Source organism: Rissa tridactyla, chromosome 4 (assembly GCF_028500815.1).
Source record: "Rissa tridactyla isolate bRisTri1 chromosome 4, bRisTri1.patW.cur.20221130, whole genome shotgun sequence".
Lineage (NCBI taxonomy): Eukaryota > Metazoa > Chordata > Aves > Charadriiformes > Laridae > Rissa > Rissa tridactyla.
The window spans coordinates 65735559-65753065 of NC_071469.1; the positions used below are offsets into that span (position 1 = coordinate 65735559).

At 51.6% G+C, this 17507-nt stretch overlaps 1 protein-coding gene across 1 annotated transcript; it reads right to left on the reverse strand.

The window, feature by feature from the left end:
* Window positions 1-14614: 14614 nt before the first annotated feature.
* On the reverse strand, window positions 14615-16550 carry SIX6 (SIX homeobox 6). Its single transcript, XM_054199952.1, has 2 exons — window positions 15979-16550; window positions 14615-14783 (listed from the first exon to the last, which is right to left on the reverse strand). The coding sequence occupies exons 1-2, from the start codon at window positions 16548-16550 to the stop codon at window positions 14615-14617; spliced, it is 741 nt and encodes a 246-aa protein (XP_054055927.1).
* Window positions 16551-17507: the final 957 nt, after the last annotated feature.

A 17507-nucleotide genomic window follows, 5' to 3' on the forward strand; every position in this document is an offset into this window, starting at 1 on the left:
ATAGCCTGACCCAAAGCCTCTCTAAGCAGCTGGCTTTGTCAAGCAGCGATGAAACTGCCAGGCTGTAAGCTTATCTATCCAAACCTTTAATGTTAACATTACCGTATAAACTCTTCTTTTCCTTTCCAAGCGAAGGAGGAAGGCAATACTCATCCCATGAGGAAGGCATTGCTGCCATCCTCCTGCACAGCTGCTTTCATGCTAAAGGGTGATTGCAGCCCTGGCACCATGGTCCTGGTTCCTGTGCACCCTGGGCTGGCATTGAGCACTGGCACATGCTGAAGTCTCCCGGGCGTTGATGGAGAGCCTGCCCTGGGAAGCCAATGGGGCATAAGATTGTGCTTAACTGCTTTCCTGGCTTGGGGCTTGTAATTATTAGTAATTGTAGTTAATCTGTCTCATACAAGTCAGCCTGTACACCACATCTTGTTTAAGCTATTTAAGATACACTTTTGTTTACTGCAACCACCTCTGGGCCATCATATTATCACAAATGGCTTACGAATTATCGGTTACATGTTTTTAATATTGTTGGCAAAGTTCAATGACAAAGAAGCAACGGAAATCTACTGGCCTTCAATGGAAAACCTCAAATAACCCCATGCCAAATCCAAGTGTTTCAGCCTGCCGCCCAGGCTATGAATATTGCAGATATTACATATCTTTGTATGGTATTTGTTAAATATTTAAGATCAGAGAAGAGAAGTTAGTCTATATAGCTGCTTCAAGTTGCAGCATTAGAGATTTGCAAAATTATTGCTGGAACCCACAGACGAACACAGGTTTTCTTTCGGATCCAGGCTCCTAATATTTTGTATCAGGTTAGGCAACTGTTTCTCAAAGATCAAGGATAGGTTACACCTCATCCTCCCTGGAGCTGTAAAGAGACAGTGGAAGAAATAGCTGGAGTGGACAGCAAAGAGTCCTGTTGGGCCAACAAAACCCAAAGACTTCACCAAGTATTCTTGGGCATCATCTGAAATTAATTTTTACATTGTGCAGAGGTGGTTATAGGCTGGGGTTTTTTTGAGAGATCCTCAGAATTCCCCGAGTTGGTATAGAGGCACTTCATTTTCACTTATCCCATGAATCAAACTCTTTGCATTCCTCTCCCATGCCTCTTGCTGTCTCTCTGGCCAATGTGGTCCCTGGGTTTTTCCTGCAAAAGCCGGGCAGGGGCTGCCAAACTCCAGCAGTGTCGTAGAGAAAAGCTGCAGGATGGGAGAAGAGCTGCAGGATGGTGCTACACCAAGACCAAGCCCGTACGTAACAGGTTATCATAGAATCACAGAATGGCTTGGGTTGGAAGGGACCTTTAAAGGCCATCTAGTCCAAGACCCCTGCAATGATCAGGGACATCTTCAACTACATCAGGTTGCTCAGAGCCCTGTCCAACCTGACCTTGAATGCTTCCAGGGATGGGGCATCTACCACCTCTCTGGGCAACCTGTGCCAGTGTTTCACCACCCTCATTGCAAAAAAATTCTTCCTTGTACGTAGTCAAAATCTACCCTCCTTTAGTTTAAAACCATTACCCTTTGTTCCTGTCACTACAGGCCCTACTAAAAAGTCTGTCCCCATCAACATTCAATTTGTTATCTTCGATGACAGTGATCGAAGACTCGTTCTTTGATGGGTTATACAGAGAGACCCACCGGACCCGCTGAGGCCGTGGCCGGCCAGTGAGGCGCGTTCGCAGCCCGGCGTTGGGGTTTCAGGTGCGAGGGTTTCTGCCAACACCCAGGGGATTTTCACACATCCTCAGGAGCAGGCAGGAAAAATAAATTCTCTCTGGCAACTCCGTATGGTTTTGTCTTTCCCATCATCTGCCTCCTGGGGAATGGTTTCTGTTCCCCTGTGCCCACGGGCTGCTGGGAGAGCAAAGGTGACTTTGAGTCCCCCCAGATCCTGGTGCGGGGCCAAAACACGGCTGATGCCAATCCCCACTTGGTGCTGTGGCCCCTCTGAGCAGCAGGAAGGGGAGAAGACCCCAGGCACAGGGACACCCGCAGCCTGCTGTGCTACTGCCCACCGAGCGGGGACTGTTTTCTTCCTGCAGTCACCTTTGGGCCTGGCAGTAATCTTGAAGCATCTGCTTCAAATTATCCAGGATTACAGGAATTAAAAGAAACCCCAATTAGAGGCCCAGGGTCCTGCAAGCACAAATCCGTTTAACCCTAATCCAGGCTCCTGCCCCTTCCCAAAAGGTAAAGAGACAGTCCCCACCGACTGGTTTTTGTGTGCTCCAGCACCATCTCCTCTCCTCAGCCTGAATTTACCCATTTTTGTCCCAGAGGTATGTCAGGGGACCCACTCGTCTGCTGCTGGAGAAGGGTCACGCTTGGCTCTGGGATCTGAAATCAGCCACACGGACACGGGGGTTGGCGCCAACCTCTGCCCTCACACACACCCAGGGGGGCTCTCAGAGGACTGTGGACAAAAAAGGGGGTGCAAATAAATCTGAGTGTGGTATAGCACCTGTCAGGGTCTGTATGCCAGGCAGTGGCAGGCTCCTCTACTTCTTGCTCCCCGTCATGTCTAGCCGGCTGTCCCACCAAGACCACCTTCAGGGCTTCGGTAGGCTCTGCACGCGACATGGACCGAGGAGTCCCACACTCGCTTGCCCACCACTTTGCTGGCAATTCAGTGTGGAAATGCTCCTTTCAGATACAGAGATACAGCACAGAAACCAGAGTATTTCTTTAGAGTGAGTCTAGAGACTGAAAATTCATGAGGAGAATCTCTCTTTTCCTTTGAAATTGCCCCTGTTTCTTTCAACGCTGCACCCCTATTTCTTTCAGTGCTATTAGGCTCTTCTCCAGGTAGCTAAATCTTTTGTCTGCAGCCCTAAACCCCATAAAATTAAGATGCGTGATCCATGGAGTGTGCCCAGTGTGAGTTACAAACTCTGTGGGTAATGCATTTTAATCAACGCTGCATCCCTCCCATGTGTGGCGGCCTTCGTATTTGCTGGTATATTTTGCATCAAGAAGACATCCATATTGAGAACAATCACTGATTTAATTGTTAATAATTCAGGAGGGAAAATCTTGAATTAACATTTAAACATTCATGGGTTTATATGATTCTAAGAGATGGGTAATTGTTACAGAAGGAGATAAACAATGCTTTTTTGTTTGTTTTTTTGTCTTCTTATGCATGATGCAAAAAAAGATGATCACAGCAGAGCTTCCAGACAGGTAATGCTGCAGCAACTAATACAGCTCGACCTGTTAGGATACAATTGTTTGTGCGACCGGAGTGTCTATGAGCTAGACAAGAACTCATTGTGCCGAACATGATAAGCACCACGTTCAGGTATGCTGAGACAGGAGACGCTGCGTTTGGTCAAAGTCTCCACCGTGCAAAGGGAGGTTCATGGAAGCAAAATCCTCTTCTGGGTCAGGAATTCCCTAGCTGAGGGGGAGCCTTGCACTCTCGCAATGATTTTCTGCACTTTCCTGGCATCTCCTTTTGTTGCTGTCAGGTCAGGCTGACCTCTGGTGAGGGCAGGCAGGGGGTGTGAAGGAGGTCTGGAGCATTAGCAGAGGGGTCGGTGTGGCTGCAGCATGTTGGCGCCAGGTCTTTTTGTGAGCCTGGGGGGAAATCAGGTAAGCTCTGGAGAAATACTGGGAGAGGGGCTCTCAGTGGCTGACAGGAGAGGGCTGGGGAAGAGGAAGAGCAGAAAGCAGGGGACCAGGGGGGCCAAAATGATGCTAAAGCAAAGAGCATGCGGACGAGGGAGGGTTTGCCATGAACCGACAGGCAGTCACTGCAGGGCAGAGGATCCACCATGAAAACAGCCAAGCACTTCCCTCAAGTGCCTTAGACTTGCCCCAATCCCTGTTGGCTTTGGGGTCTGGCACCTCTCATGTCTCCATGCCACAGGGATCCCAGTGCCCTGAGGTGTGCGGCAGAGGCCACTGGGACACATTGTGAGCCTGGGAGGCTGTAAGCTGGGGCTGCGGCGGGGGCACAGCCATTCTGTGAGTGTGTCTAACACTAGGCTGTCTGCGTGCTTCATCTGTGTTGGACATAAAAGCCATGTTTCACCCATCATGTCAATACGGCCACCAGTTTACAGACTTCTGCATTTTATGACTGTTACTAGGAGCTTTGTTGATCTGGTGTATCCCTGACCTAAAGGTCCATCAACTTCCTTGGAACCCGGAGCTTTCATCCTGGGGCATTAGGAGATGCCAGTCAGACAGGATAGGTCCTGACTTGTATGAGCCGCACCGAGTGAAGGACTCTCCTTGGGAACAAGCATTTGCAGGATAAAAAATTAAGGTAGCTCATTTTTCTAAGACCAGTTCCTGAAATTTCTCTAATGCAGAAATGAGAGATGGGAACACGACCACACAACACCCATGGGCGTGTACTTCTTCCATCATTCAAGAAGACGCTGGCAGTGGAAAAGGTTCCCAAACTCCTGCTTGACAGCTAGCTTTCATTCGACTTATATGCCACTCAAACTGAGAAATCTAGGTCAACATCTTTTCTTTTTGACGTAGCTAAAGTCCTATCCATTTTGATACCCATCACAAGACAGATTCCTTCTACTTCCACTAGGAAAGCTGTAGCCCATTTCACCAAGCTCCAAGACAGTGAGGTACCCTATGGATTTTCTTAATGCCTGGCAGCACAGCCTCTTCTGGAGTTATGATGCAGAATTGCAAGGGTGCAAAAAAATTTCTCTTAGACTCTGTTCTGCAGCTTGTTACAAAGTTTTCAGTGTCTTGACAATTAAATTAAAGATTGTGCTTTCAGGTTGTTGTAGCCAGACCAATCTAATGGCCAGTGAAAGCAACAGGAACCTATCTGCTAATCTTAAAATGTGTTTGGATCTGGCATAAATTTGACAGCGAGATGCAATGTAGAGCTCAAGTAGCTAATGCTGAAGGAAAGAGCATTTATTTATGCAACAAATAATGAATACCATTCTATTGATGAAATGAGTGAAGCATTTAATTAATTACTTTTACTTTGCAATGTAACCAAGGAGTCAGTCTGCTCCACTGCTTTTTGAGTCTTCTGATACTTTGGTGATGCTCCCAGGCATTTCATGTCTTCTCTGAGCCTTGCCGCCATCGCTTAAATAAATATATGCAATAGCTGCACACAGGATCGGCAACGGCCGTGTGAGCAGCTGGGGCAGGGCACGGGGAGCTCACTGTGCTCTCATGTACCTGCGTGGAAGGTGAAACTTAGAAACCTCGTAATGGCTGAGTCAGTCTAGTAACACAAACAAAACCGAACAGACAAAACGCATCCGTATGTATGTACAGTGACATATAGGGGTGACATGTGAACAGCAAGTTCTAATGCCTGGAAGGCCATGAAAGCCTCGGCAAGGTGACTTATTCCTAACAAAGCACTGGAAATTGTTAAAAGTAAGAAAGATAACAAACGAAAATCATGCTGCAGCACTGTTAAGAACAGCCTTTCTTCTGTCACCCTGTCTCGCACAATGCGGATGTGGCCCCCAGCCCCTCGATGCTTCTTGGCACAAATAGCCCCATTGACTTCAGCGGCGCCAGGGGGGAGGCTGAGGGCTGCTACTCATGAAGGTAACCGTTTGCAGGATCAGGGTGGCATACGGTGACAGCTCAGTCCTGCTTCCGCAGTGCGGGAGAGCAGAAAAAAAAAAATAAAAAGGCATTTTTGATGGAATAGTTGAAGCAGTGGGGATTTACTGAACCAGTGTTACACTGTCCATGCAGCTTGCTCAGTTTGCTGTTGCTAGCAATTCAGATATTGTCCAAGCTGTCCTGCTCATCAGTGCATGAACTCTGAAAACACTTAGCCACTACTAGCTCTGTGCATTATTTCAGCTGGAAGAACCATGGTAGGTAAAGTAACGATGATGGATCTAAACGATAATAAAGTCTCCCTGTTGAAAATTTAAAGTGCTATACAACTATTTTTAGTGACCTCTCCAGCTGAGATAATGCAGAAAGCTAACTAGATGTGAACATCCACCTTAGGTGAATTGCTTCTTACAGTTTGCAAACCAAGGTGAATTGTAGGAGGTTAATGTTCATGCTGCAATACAAGAGATATCAGCTATATAAAAAGATGTATACTGTACATGTAAAGAAATAACCTATTAAATGTCTAATGCGGATGCAATGTGTTTTTTTCCTTTGAGCACATTTATTTCCGTAATGGTCATTTAGTTTAGACAGAACACTAAGAGCTCCCTCCCTCGTATCCTCCTCCCTCTCCTTCCTCCATGTGTGTGTAAGTATGTGAGGTGTGTGGGTACAAGGGAGGGAGAAGACTTCTGTCTTTGATGCAGGAAAGCAAAGGTTTCCTGGACGCGGTGTTCTGGTAACACATTGAGACAAAGCAGTTAAATTTGATTTTTCCAAAATCAAAAACATTAAAAAAATGTTCTAAAATGGATTTTTTTTCTCCCTTCAAGCATGCCCTAAACCTGAGTTCTTGGGTCAGCATTTTCAAATTCAGGATTTTGAAATGAAGCGACTATTTTTTGTGGCTTTCTGAATAAATGCACTGATCACTGGCAGCTCTCTCTCTCTGCAAGGATGTGCAGAGCACTGCACGCCTTTGCAAAATGCGACACTTATTCCAGGACTGCTACAGCAAATTCTTTACTTCTCAGAGCTCATTTATCTCAGAAGGGCACCGCACCCAACAACTCAGCCCGCTCCCCCTCCCGTCCAAACCCTCAGATGGCAATTAACAACATCAATAAGTAATAGAACAAATACTTGTCTCTAAAAAAACAAGCCACAGACAGAGCAGCTCATTCACTTTACTCTGAGGCTGCATTACAAACCTTAATTTTTTATATTTCATCTGTTTAAAGCCTCAGCCCTACAAACCCTTAGTTTTGAGATGAGACACTTGAAAGCCAATGGGTGATGAAGGATGGATGGGTGAAAGGTAAGACCTAACGCTGCAGGGGCCCGGGGTGAAGAACCATATCCATCAAGTCCCACGCACGCCGAGGATGCCACCGTAAGGAAGATTTTTAGCTGAGTTCCCGCAGCTCAGCTCTTTCGCAAAGAGTTTTTGGAATGGAGAAATTAGTCTGTTGACCTCTCAGCTCCTGGAGACGGTGAGTTTTGAGCAGAAGCACAGCCAAAAGAAAATGGCAGAGATCAGCTAAAATACTGCAGTAGGAATGCTTATTAGTGTTGCATATTAATACATTTAAATATTACCAGGAAAAACAGCTTTAGAAAGTTGGAGATGGATGAGCAGATCGGCCAAGGGGCCATGAGCTACGTGCTCGTAAGTACCAATGTGACTCTAGCATTGTTTTAAGAGCCATTTTCTACAGGAGACAACGCACCATTGAAGCCCCGAAGTACTTCAGACCCACGAGTGACCTGCCAAACAAGTCTGCTGAGAAATACTCCAGCAGTTTAAGCTTAACGACTAATTTGGTTAGCATCGTTCCTTCGGCGCTTGGGCATGTCAAGGGATAAAAAGGATCACAGATTGAGTGGGAACAACACTCACAGAAACTCAGCTTTGGCCTCGGGAATCTCATCTACCTCTGCAGTCAATAGGCAGAGACATGCTTTTGCGGACGGTGAACTTGGTTAGAGAGCTGATCTTGGTTAAAACTGCCTAGATCTTCTTGCTGCTAAGGATGGAGGGGGAGGAGGGTGGGACCGTCTCTCTGGGCAACAGAGCCAGATTGGCGGTGCTGGATTACTGCGCTAGCCTAACTAGAGTGGGATTAGGCACTCTGAGCCACCTACCTGAGAACTTCTCTCTCCCACTGACCACGCTGGCAACCTGCAGAGATCAACCCTCCTTCAAGTCAGCTTTGGGGACACCCATCCCCACGGCAACTCCAGGGACCAGCTGCCAACCTGCACGGGACCAGGCGTGTGAGAAAGTGATTGCAAGCCAGAGCAACCCACAAAGCCTTCAAATTGACTTAAGAAACAACCTGGCCTGAAAAGCGGTTTCCAATATAAACGTCCTGATGGAAATATTTACGAGAAGGCTTTTTTCCCAGCTTGTAGGCACAGCAATTTTCTCTGTGAAGAACAGTTGTATGTCCTTGTGTTTCTCTGAAGTGCCTGAAAAACATTAGACCTGTGCGTCTCTATGTGTGGCGGGCTTCACTGTACATTTAATGGGAACTATCCTACAATATGGTGTTCCGGAAGAACAGTTGTCACTCTGTCCTCGGCTACCTTGGTATTACAACTATGTGGTATGAAAGCATTTCAAGAATTTCTTCTGAAGAGGCACATGTATTTCTGTAGGTGAAATTGGGAGGAATGGTGTGTCTTTGTTCTGAATGGAGCCACTAATGGTCATTGAAAGAAGATTCAACACAACAAAAGTCTTCCAGCAGAAAAAAACCATGTCCTGCTCTCCGGTTGTAGAACTCCCCACTGAAATAAACGGGTCTTGAAAAAGAGAAGGTAGTGCTAAAATAAAACTCCCCACTTGCCCTAGTGAAGTCCCAAATAGCGTGTCATTGCAGGTTACTATGGAGTTATTGAATAAAGGCTGAGAAGCTTGTTCTAATGATCAATACCTGTGTGTGTGGATGCAAATGCAGATCTCAGCAGTGGCTGTGTGTCTTCTAGAGGCTCCTCTCGAAAACCTGCATTCAGTTCATGCAGTTTTCTAAGGGATTTGACTTCTGAGACTACTGCAAACAAGGTCTGGGTGCTCAGGACAAATGGAAACTCCCTTTCTGCTCCTACTGCTAGGTTATGATAACCTCTCTTCTAAAATCTTTGCTTTATATCAGACCACTAACAAATAACAGCGACAAAAAAAGTATCAGAAGGAGGAACAGCTTTAAATGGAAATAAAGAGATGTGCCTAAATCCTTTAGTCTGTTTGGGATGTCTCAAGTGATTTAGTCCGGCTGTATCTGTCCATTAAAACTTATGAGGGCACCAAGGTTCATCACTTATCCAATTAAAACGTTAGAAGAGTCCCTGTCACAGGGACTCGGACCAGGCAGAGCTGTCCCACATGTCCCTGGGGAACAGCTCAAGAGATAGCACAGGCTGCGGAGCCTTTCCCATCAGCGGTATGGACACAGCCGCCCTATTTGGAGGGTGAGAAGGCTGAAAAGCATGGAGCAGGGCTACCCACCAGCGGGCAGCAGTGCCAGGACTTGTCATTTAATAGCGCAGACATGGCAAAGTGTCTGCTTGGTCCATGACAGGTCTCTACTGTGATAATAAAGAGCTAAACCACTGCCAGATATTTTCCAGGCAGGAGTTTGGGCTGGGTTGAAGGATTATTTGGGGAGAGCTACCACCCCATGAGCCTGGCCTTCGTGTGGACACCCTCCTGACAAGGCTGTTCTGGTTGTCTGAGGGTGAGCTGGAGGTGAGGTCCCTATAAATCCTGATTTTGGTGAGAGCAAGGTCCCAGTCTTGTCTGACACCGTCTCCATCTTTATTCAGCTTGGGGTAGGTACAGTGGTGAGGGACTTCTGGAGGTCCCACCAAGCCCCCTCCTCAGGCATTGCTGGAGAGGAGATGCCGGCAATAAGTGGGGAGGGCACAGATCCCACCCTACCTGTGCCACGCGTGTGGCTTGCGGTGGGGAAAGTCAAGGGTGTGTTTAGCTCAGCACTATGGGGCAATCCCAAGATGCAAGAAAAGCCCCTTGGGTTTTACTTTATACAGTGCAAGAAGAGGCTGTGAGGGGAGAGCACTGGGTGATTGGCACCATTTTTAGGCTTTCCAGGACAGAAACAGTGGAAGCGGCGGTGAGGGCTGATGCCCCGGGACTGACTTCATTGGGATGGAGTGGCATCAGGAACCGCTCTGCTAGGTGTAAGGAGACAACTAATGAAGTGTGGAGTGTTGTGGGGCCACTGTGCCTCTCCCCCACCCCTGGGAAGAGGCAGAGGCGACAAATACGTGAACGCACTCTGCTTTCATAAGATTTGAAGCTGGAAACTTCCCTCCAAACTATATTTCTTGTGGGAAAAATGTGTGTCAGAGAGGTCCATGTCGCAGATCAGATGGCAGCAGGGTTAAAATGGGCTCTTCAGGCAATTTCTGCATTTTAGGGGAGCTTAGACTGAATGTAGCAAGTGCTGAAGGGAGGGGAGCCATTTCCTGGCCTTTTGCTGGTGGTCTTGCAGCCTGTCCTGAAACAGAAGGAAACAGAAGTCCAAGGGCTTTATTTGTCGCCCCTGTGCCAAGAATAAATGCCGATAGAGTGCAAAGTGCTGTATCCCTCGGGGGATCTAAGATGACATTTTCCTTCTCTTGATTCCCAACTAGGTCTTGCCCTGTGGGCCTCCCTCGGGGGGGCACATCAAGGTCAGGCCAGGGTTGTGGCTCCACTCCATTGTGGGTGCTGGGGCTGTGGGGTGGCTTTGGGGAGGGGACAGGAGTGAGAACAGGTCAAAGTATGTCAGCTTCTGCGCCCCACAGTGCCCTTCCCCTTTGGCCTCCCACACCTCCATCCTCCTCTCCAGCAGATACATTTGGATCTTCTCATGGAATGGAAAGAAATAACATGAATATAAAAAACACAGTGCCTGGCGTTACTGAGAGGCAGGTACAGACATCGCTGGGGAGTATTACGCTCTCTCTCACGGTATTACCCTTGCATCGGCCAGGGGTAACTGGATCTGTGATAGAGTCTGATCCTCCCAAGCCTTTAATTGGATGCGTGAAAGGTCCAAAATGCAGATCACTCTCATGCTTCCCCCAGCTGTGAGATGCACCATCTTCTTGTCACACAAGGGTGCTTACCAGTGAACCAAGCCCCCTTTCTGACCTCTGATGCCAGCCAGCTCCCAGGCCAGCAAAACAAAGCAGACCCTTTGTAAAGGAGCCTTCCCGGCCAAGTGGGGTGCTGGTTGTGGCAATATTCAATAACTTTCCAGGCACCCCCCCCATTTTCTGTTCTGCAAAGAAAATGCCATAGTTAGATGAGAGGCAAAAGACAGTGGCAGAACAATTAGGGAACGGTCGCTCCCTTCTGTGGGATCAGGCTGTGGGACGGGGCTGCGATGAACACTCCACAAGGCTCGTGCAAACTGGAGTGCGAAGATCGGTGTGCGGGGAGCACCCGCGTGTGCCAGACAGCAGCTGGGGCAGCGCTCGAAGCCTGGAAAGGCCAGTGTGGCTTTTCCAAGTCTCCTGCATCCCCCAGCCCTCCCTCCATGCCGGTTTCCACTGCAAACAGCAGCAGCCCTCCTCTGCAGCGCCAGGGCTGGGACAATATGCTCCGGATAAGTGGGCCTTCTGTCCCCAGCTGCACCGGGGCCAGGCTCTCCCCAACCTGCAAGCCTTTTGCTTTCCTTTTTTTTTTTTTTTTTTTTTTCACTCTTGCAAAACCAATTTACGGACAGCTCACTCATTTTTCCCCCTTGCAAAGTTATTAGCTATTCAGCCCCGGCGAGCACTCGTAAGCATCCTTTGTCCCAGGGAAGGCTGGAGACCCCTTCATTAGCAGTGATTACCCTGAGCAGTTTGACAGCCTCCCAGCCCGCTTACAAGACTTTCCCATTCAGCCCTGCCCGGGGCTGCCCCGCTTCTCAAAAGAAACGGAAATATTCAAACATTTCTCCCCCCCACCCCAGCTCAATAGAGAAAAAGCTGTTTCTCTTCTCCGCCCTCCCCATTCACTTCACTTTTGATACAATATTTTCCTTCTTTGTTAAACCGGAGAGAGAGGGGTCAAGGCAGACTTTTTAACGACCCTTTTCTGAGCTTTTTGTTTAATGTAAATACAATCTCCCCCCTCTTCCCCGATTATTATTATTATTATTTTTAAATCAGCCGAAGGCTCGGGAGGACGACGACTTCGCCTGATCTTTAGGGAAAAAAAAATAAATGCTGAAGATGACAGGGGAAGGGCATTCCCTTTCAATGCGGGAAAGGAAAGGGCAGAAGGGGAAAAAAACATAAAAAAAAAGAGGGGAAAGCGTTTTTCTTGTGTGGGTCTTATCGGTACAGCTAAACGCGGCCGGCGCAGCCCCGCGGCTCCGGCCCCTGCGGAGCTCCGGCGGTGAAGGAGCGGGGCTGGGAGATGCTCGGCTGCCCTGAACCTCCCACATCGGGGATCGGGGCTGCTATTCTCAGGCTGGCTCCGTCCTCCGCTCCCCTCCCCGGCCGCTGTTTCGGAAGGGGTTGATTTGTGCTCTCGCTGCGGCTGGGGGCACGGAGTATGGGCGGGAGGGTCCCTCCATAGCCCACTCGGGAGATCCAGCATCCTTTATACCACTTAAACCCTTTGTCGAAACATATAATATTTACTGTCTGTTTTCCAAATTCCATCTTTTTTAGTTAGAAAGAAATTCCACATTATCAGAGGCCGAGCGGGTATTTCATATAATTCTCCACCTCTCTTATGTCTTTTCGAAAGCTTTAATTTCCCACAATAATCAGCGCTAGCTACTCTGCCCGCAGAAGCCGATGAAGAAATCGCAAACCGCTTCACCGATTCCCGGGGAATGAAAGAAAGAACACGGTGTGATTCAGCCGATTCCGTTTTGGGGGCGAAATCCGCTTCGACTGCCCCCGAAAAAAAGCTCCTGGGTGGGAAGCGCTGCCCGCCAGCGAACCCACCAACCCCAAAACCGAGGCAAAACCCCCATCTCGTTTGAGGTTTGAGCAGCAAAGACGGGCTCCTCTTGCACGGCTCTGTCGGGGACAAATCCGATGGGGTTTAAAATGCAGCAAACCTGGGTCAGGGTTGGGGTGCAAGGTGAACTCTGGCCCTTCCCCCAGGTGGGTCCCCCCAAAAGGGAGCCGGAAACCCCCGCGCTGCCCTCCGTTCCCCGCCCCAGCCACCCGCTGCTCCCCCACTGCCAAAGCACAGCTTATTTGCCTCTCCCGACACCCTGAATTACACACACCCCATCAGGGAAATAAATGCTTGTAAACGGACTTTAAAAGTAGCTAATAAATACCTGCTACCTGCCCCGTCCCTCTGATGGTCTGTAGAGAAAACCAACGCACACGCATTGGGGATGAAACGCAGATTTCGACATCGGCGGTGCCAACGTCTTTCAAGCTTTAAGTGTAAATTTAGGCAGAAGGGGAAAAGCCACTGACGATACGGGAATATACCTCCCGATAAAAATCAGTACGACTGAATTAATCTACCACGGAGCTGAAACGGCCCCTGTGTCCCCCCCTTGCCACCTCCGTGCCTTTGCAGGGGAGCTGGAGCCAAGCAGGAGCTGGGGCACTTCTTGCAGCCGCTGCGGGTGAGCTCTGCCCGGCTTCCCCCCATGCAAGGCTCCGCTTGCTAAATAAAACGAGCCGAGCAATCAGCTTACCGGGGAGGCATCTCTCTGAGGACAGGGAAGTAAACGCGATGAGACCGAGCAGACAAAAAAAGCACAGCTCAGGCGATTTAAAGATCAATGTCAAATTGTATAATATAAAATCCTTCTGCTGGGGAAAAAAGCTTAGCACGCTCCTTAGACCTGGCGTTTGGTCTCCTCCAGCAAAACTGCCGCAAAACAAAGCGAGGGAGCCGAATGGTGGGGACAGCCCCTATCACGTCGCAGGGGCTGGGATTTGGGGTTATTTCGCCCCCGACCTGGCCCTTCCCGCGCATGGAGGGCTGTTAATTCCGCATCTTCTCCTTGCGTTTGTCGGGTGCGGGAGAGCGCTTGGTTTTCCCGGCTGGGCTGTCCCCAACCATTTCTTTCCCGCCCCTTTTTCTCTTCCTTCCTTTTTCCACGTCCCTGTCCGAAAATTCGCCGCCGATAACCCCAAAAGCCCCAGCCCTTGCGAGAGGAGAAGCTGCGGCTATGTCTTCTCCTTCCCCGGGCATCCGCATCCTCCGCCAGCCCCGGCCCCGTTCCCTTCGCCCCGTCCCTGTTCCCTGCCTTGCAAAGACATCACCCCCGGTCCCGGGGACCCGGCTATTTCCGTTCTTGCCGAGCTGATGCTGAAATACCCGTGGCCTCGGAGATCTGCACTGCGTAAACTGGCGGGCTTGAGACCGACACCGTCATTTCAAAGCAGATGCGAGGGTCGTTCACCAAATATTTTATTATGGTTTTAGGCTGCTTCATACAGTTTCGTCCTGCACATGCTCTACAAGTCACCTGTGCACATAGAGAACAAGCCAAAAATAATAATAATTAATAATAATAATAATAGAAAAAATCTACCATAGCAATCCCTTAAATAAGTAAATAAACATTATATATATATATATAAAAAAAACCTTTAAAGTAAAGCAGAACCCAACCAAAAGAACAGCATCTTTTCAACATGAAACACCCCCGCAGCATAAGGGCAGGCGCTCAGACGTTTTGCAACTTGGCATTCGGTTGTTTTGCTGTTGTGTTTTTTTTTTTTTTTACGTTTTTTGGGCTTTCTTTAATTTAATTTAACTTAAATTTAATTTTTATAGGCATCAATTCTGCAAATCCCTCGAAATAAAGGCGACAACGACTTTTATCACGTTTTTTAATGCAGTCTGCTGCCGGGCTGGGAGGAAGGCGCGGGCGGGCGGCGTGTGGCTGGGGAGCGCCCCATACCCCGGCTTTGGCGACTGCGGCCGGGCAATTGCAAGCCCCGCTGCTCCGGCCATGTCGGCAGGCAGGCAGGCAGGCAGGCACCGGTTTAGCTGGACCTCCCGCTCCCCCCGGTTTGTCATGGCGGTGGTGTCAGATGTCACATTCACTGTCGCTGGATGTGATGGAGATGGCGGAGGTGGCCGCTTTGCTGGAGAGGCTGGCTGCGGGGCTGGAGGCAGCCCCCACCGCCTCCCCGCCGCTCTCCTCCTCCGCTTGCAGCGAGCGCACCGAGCCCTGCGTTAGGACCTGCTGCTGTAGCCTGCAAGGAACCGGCACACACAGCATCACCGCCCGGCCCTCCGCGCCCCGGGGACCCGCCGACAGCCCTCCCGCTTCCCCCCCAAGGGACTGTCCCGGCCGGCACCCCCACGCCGCTGCCCCCAGCTCCAGCTCACACCAGTTATCCCAGTCTTGCGGCTCTGCCTGAGAAACTGGGTGTCCGCCCCAGGGCCAGCCCTGCTCCTCAGCCGGCACACCCAGGGGGCGGCTGTCTCCCCCCTCCGCAGCCTCTGTCCTCATCCGAGGGGTCGGTCATTCCCTGCAACATCTCCCGGGCGGCGGTTCCCCCCCGGCTGGCCTTACTTCTTCCCTCTCAGCCGATGAAAAAGGGGCTGCGGGTGACAGCACCCATTTCCCCGACGTGCGGCCGCCCGGTTGCGCGCAGTGGCCGGCGGGGTGACAATTGACACCCCACCCCCGGGCTCCTGGAGGAGAGATAACGGGGGACTCTGATCCCTTCCCCGCTTCCCGGGGCGTCTGCTTGTGCCACTAGTGCCAGGGTAACACCGCACTTTCAGAGTCGCGGTTTTGTTCTTTAAGATTCAAAAAAAAAAAAAAAAAAAAAGGAGAGGAGAAGAGCAATAAGAAAATTATCCTAAGAAACGTTCCTGGCTGGCGCCGGCGGAGGTTTAGGGGCAAGGCGGCTCTCTGCAAACCAGCAGGGCCCGCAGAAGGGCATTGCCGGCTCTGCTCCAGAAGTACAGATAGGAAATAGGTATCTGTATGTCCCGGCAAAACTTCGAAGGGGTGGGGGGTGGGGAGGTTCTCTCCGCTTAGCCGCTGAACACGGCCCTTCTGCCGCCGGATCCTGCCGAGGTCACGGCAGCTTCGCCAGCCGCCGTGCCCGGGCGCTCTCTCTCCCTCTCCTCCTCCGAAGAGCGGCCAAGAGGGAGCCCGGGCGAGGACCCTCCCCTACTCAAAATTATTAAACAAATAAATAAACAAATAAATAAATACATAAATAAAAAGCCGTCGGCTTTTCCCGCTGCTCCTACTTTATCTCTCTATATTTTCTGGGGAGAAACTTCCCGGGCTCGTTTCCCCGTCCCCCGAGGCCGCGCTGCCTCCTCCGGCACCCTCGCACTGCCCACCCGGACCCTCCGGCCTCGGCGGGCGGGGGCGAAGTCTCCCTAAGGGGGAGGCCCTGTGCCCCGACGGGATGGGCAGCACCTTACCTGTTCTTAGCGGCTGCTGCCCTGTCCCTTTGCCTGCGGTTTTTGAACCAGTTGCCCACTTGCGTGGGGGTAAGTCCCGTGGCCTGAGCCAGTTCCCGCTTTTTGCTGGGGTTGGGGTAAGGGTCCTGCAGGTACCACTCCCGCAGCAAATGCCTCGTCCGCTCCTTGAAGCAATGTGTCTTCTGCTCGCCGTCCCAGATGGTGCGGGGCAGCGGGAACTTCTTCCTTACCCGGTACTTGTCCACCGGCCCCAGGGGTCGGCCCCGCAGCTTCTCCGCCTCCTGGTAGTGGGCTTCCAGCCAGAGGGCTTGCAGTTTGGCGTGGGACTCCTTGGTGAACTTGTGGTTCTCCAGGATGTGGTAGAGCTCCCGGTAGTTCCCCGTGTGGAAGGCCACGATGGCTCGCGCTCTCAGCACCGACTCGTTCTTGTTGAGGGCCTCGCAGGCCGCGGGGGCCACGGGCAGGGACCAGAGGAAGCGCCCCAGGCGCTCGATGTCCCCGCTCTCCTCCAGGGTCTCGCATACCCCGGCCACCTGCTGCGGGCTGAAATTGAGGATGGGCAGCTGAAACATGGAGGCGGCGCCGGGCTCCGCTCCGCGCACCGCGCACCCCCGGCGATGCCCGCCGCCGCCGCGCACACCCCCGCGGCGGGGAAGCGGGCAGCGGCTCCGGCGGCCGCCCCTCGCTCCGCTTCTGTCTCCTCCGGCCCCGGCGGAGCTGCCGCGGGAGGGACGTTGGAGGGCGGAGAGGCGATGGGGAGCGCTCGGCGGCTCCGGCGACTGGGGGCGGTGGGCAGGGGCGAGGCGGAGGAGGATGGAGCGGGGGGGAGGGCGGGCGTGGGGGGAGGGAGGGAAGGGGGAAAAAAAAGGGAAAAAAAAGGAAAAAAAAAAGGAAAAAAAGAAAAGGCACAAGCCCAGCTCCGCGCCGCCGCCGCCGCGCTGCTGCGGGAGCGGCTGATTTGCTGCCGGGCTCGGCAGATTGGCTCCTGGGTTTCCATGGCGGGGCTGCCACTCACTGTCAGCCGCTGCCAATCACGGCGGAAGGCCCCGCGCCGCCGGCTGGCAGCACCTCCCCGCCCCGGCTCCCCCCCCGCCCGGCTCCCCGCCCCGCTCCCCGGGGCGCCCCGTCCCGTCCCGTCCCGTCCCGTCCCGCTCCCCGGGTGCCGCGACCGCGCCGCCCGGTCCGTCCGCTCCGGGCAGGGGCAGAGCCGCTCACCCGCCCCCGGAGCGGCCGGCTGCAGGGCGGAGAAGGAGGGCACCCGCTGCCGTTTGCTGCCGGAAAGTTGGAGGGAGCGGCCCCCGCGATGGGATGTGCGAGACCCCCCTACACCCTCCCCGGTAAAGCTGTGGGGTCCGGCCCGGTGCTGCACGCACAGAGGTCGGCGCACACGGGGTCGGAGAGAGGGATAAGGCTGAGAAATCAGACAAAAACCGGCTGCATAACAGTGACAGTGATGCTGGGAGTGTTAGTGACAATGGATGCTGCAGGAGGACCGCAAGTAGAGACAAGGTTTAGGAAAAAATCTCCCC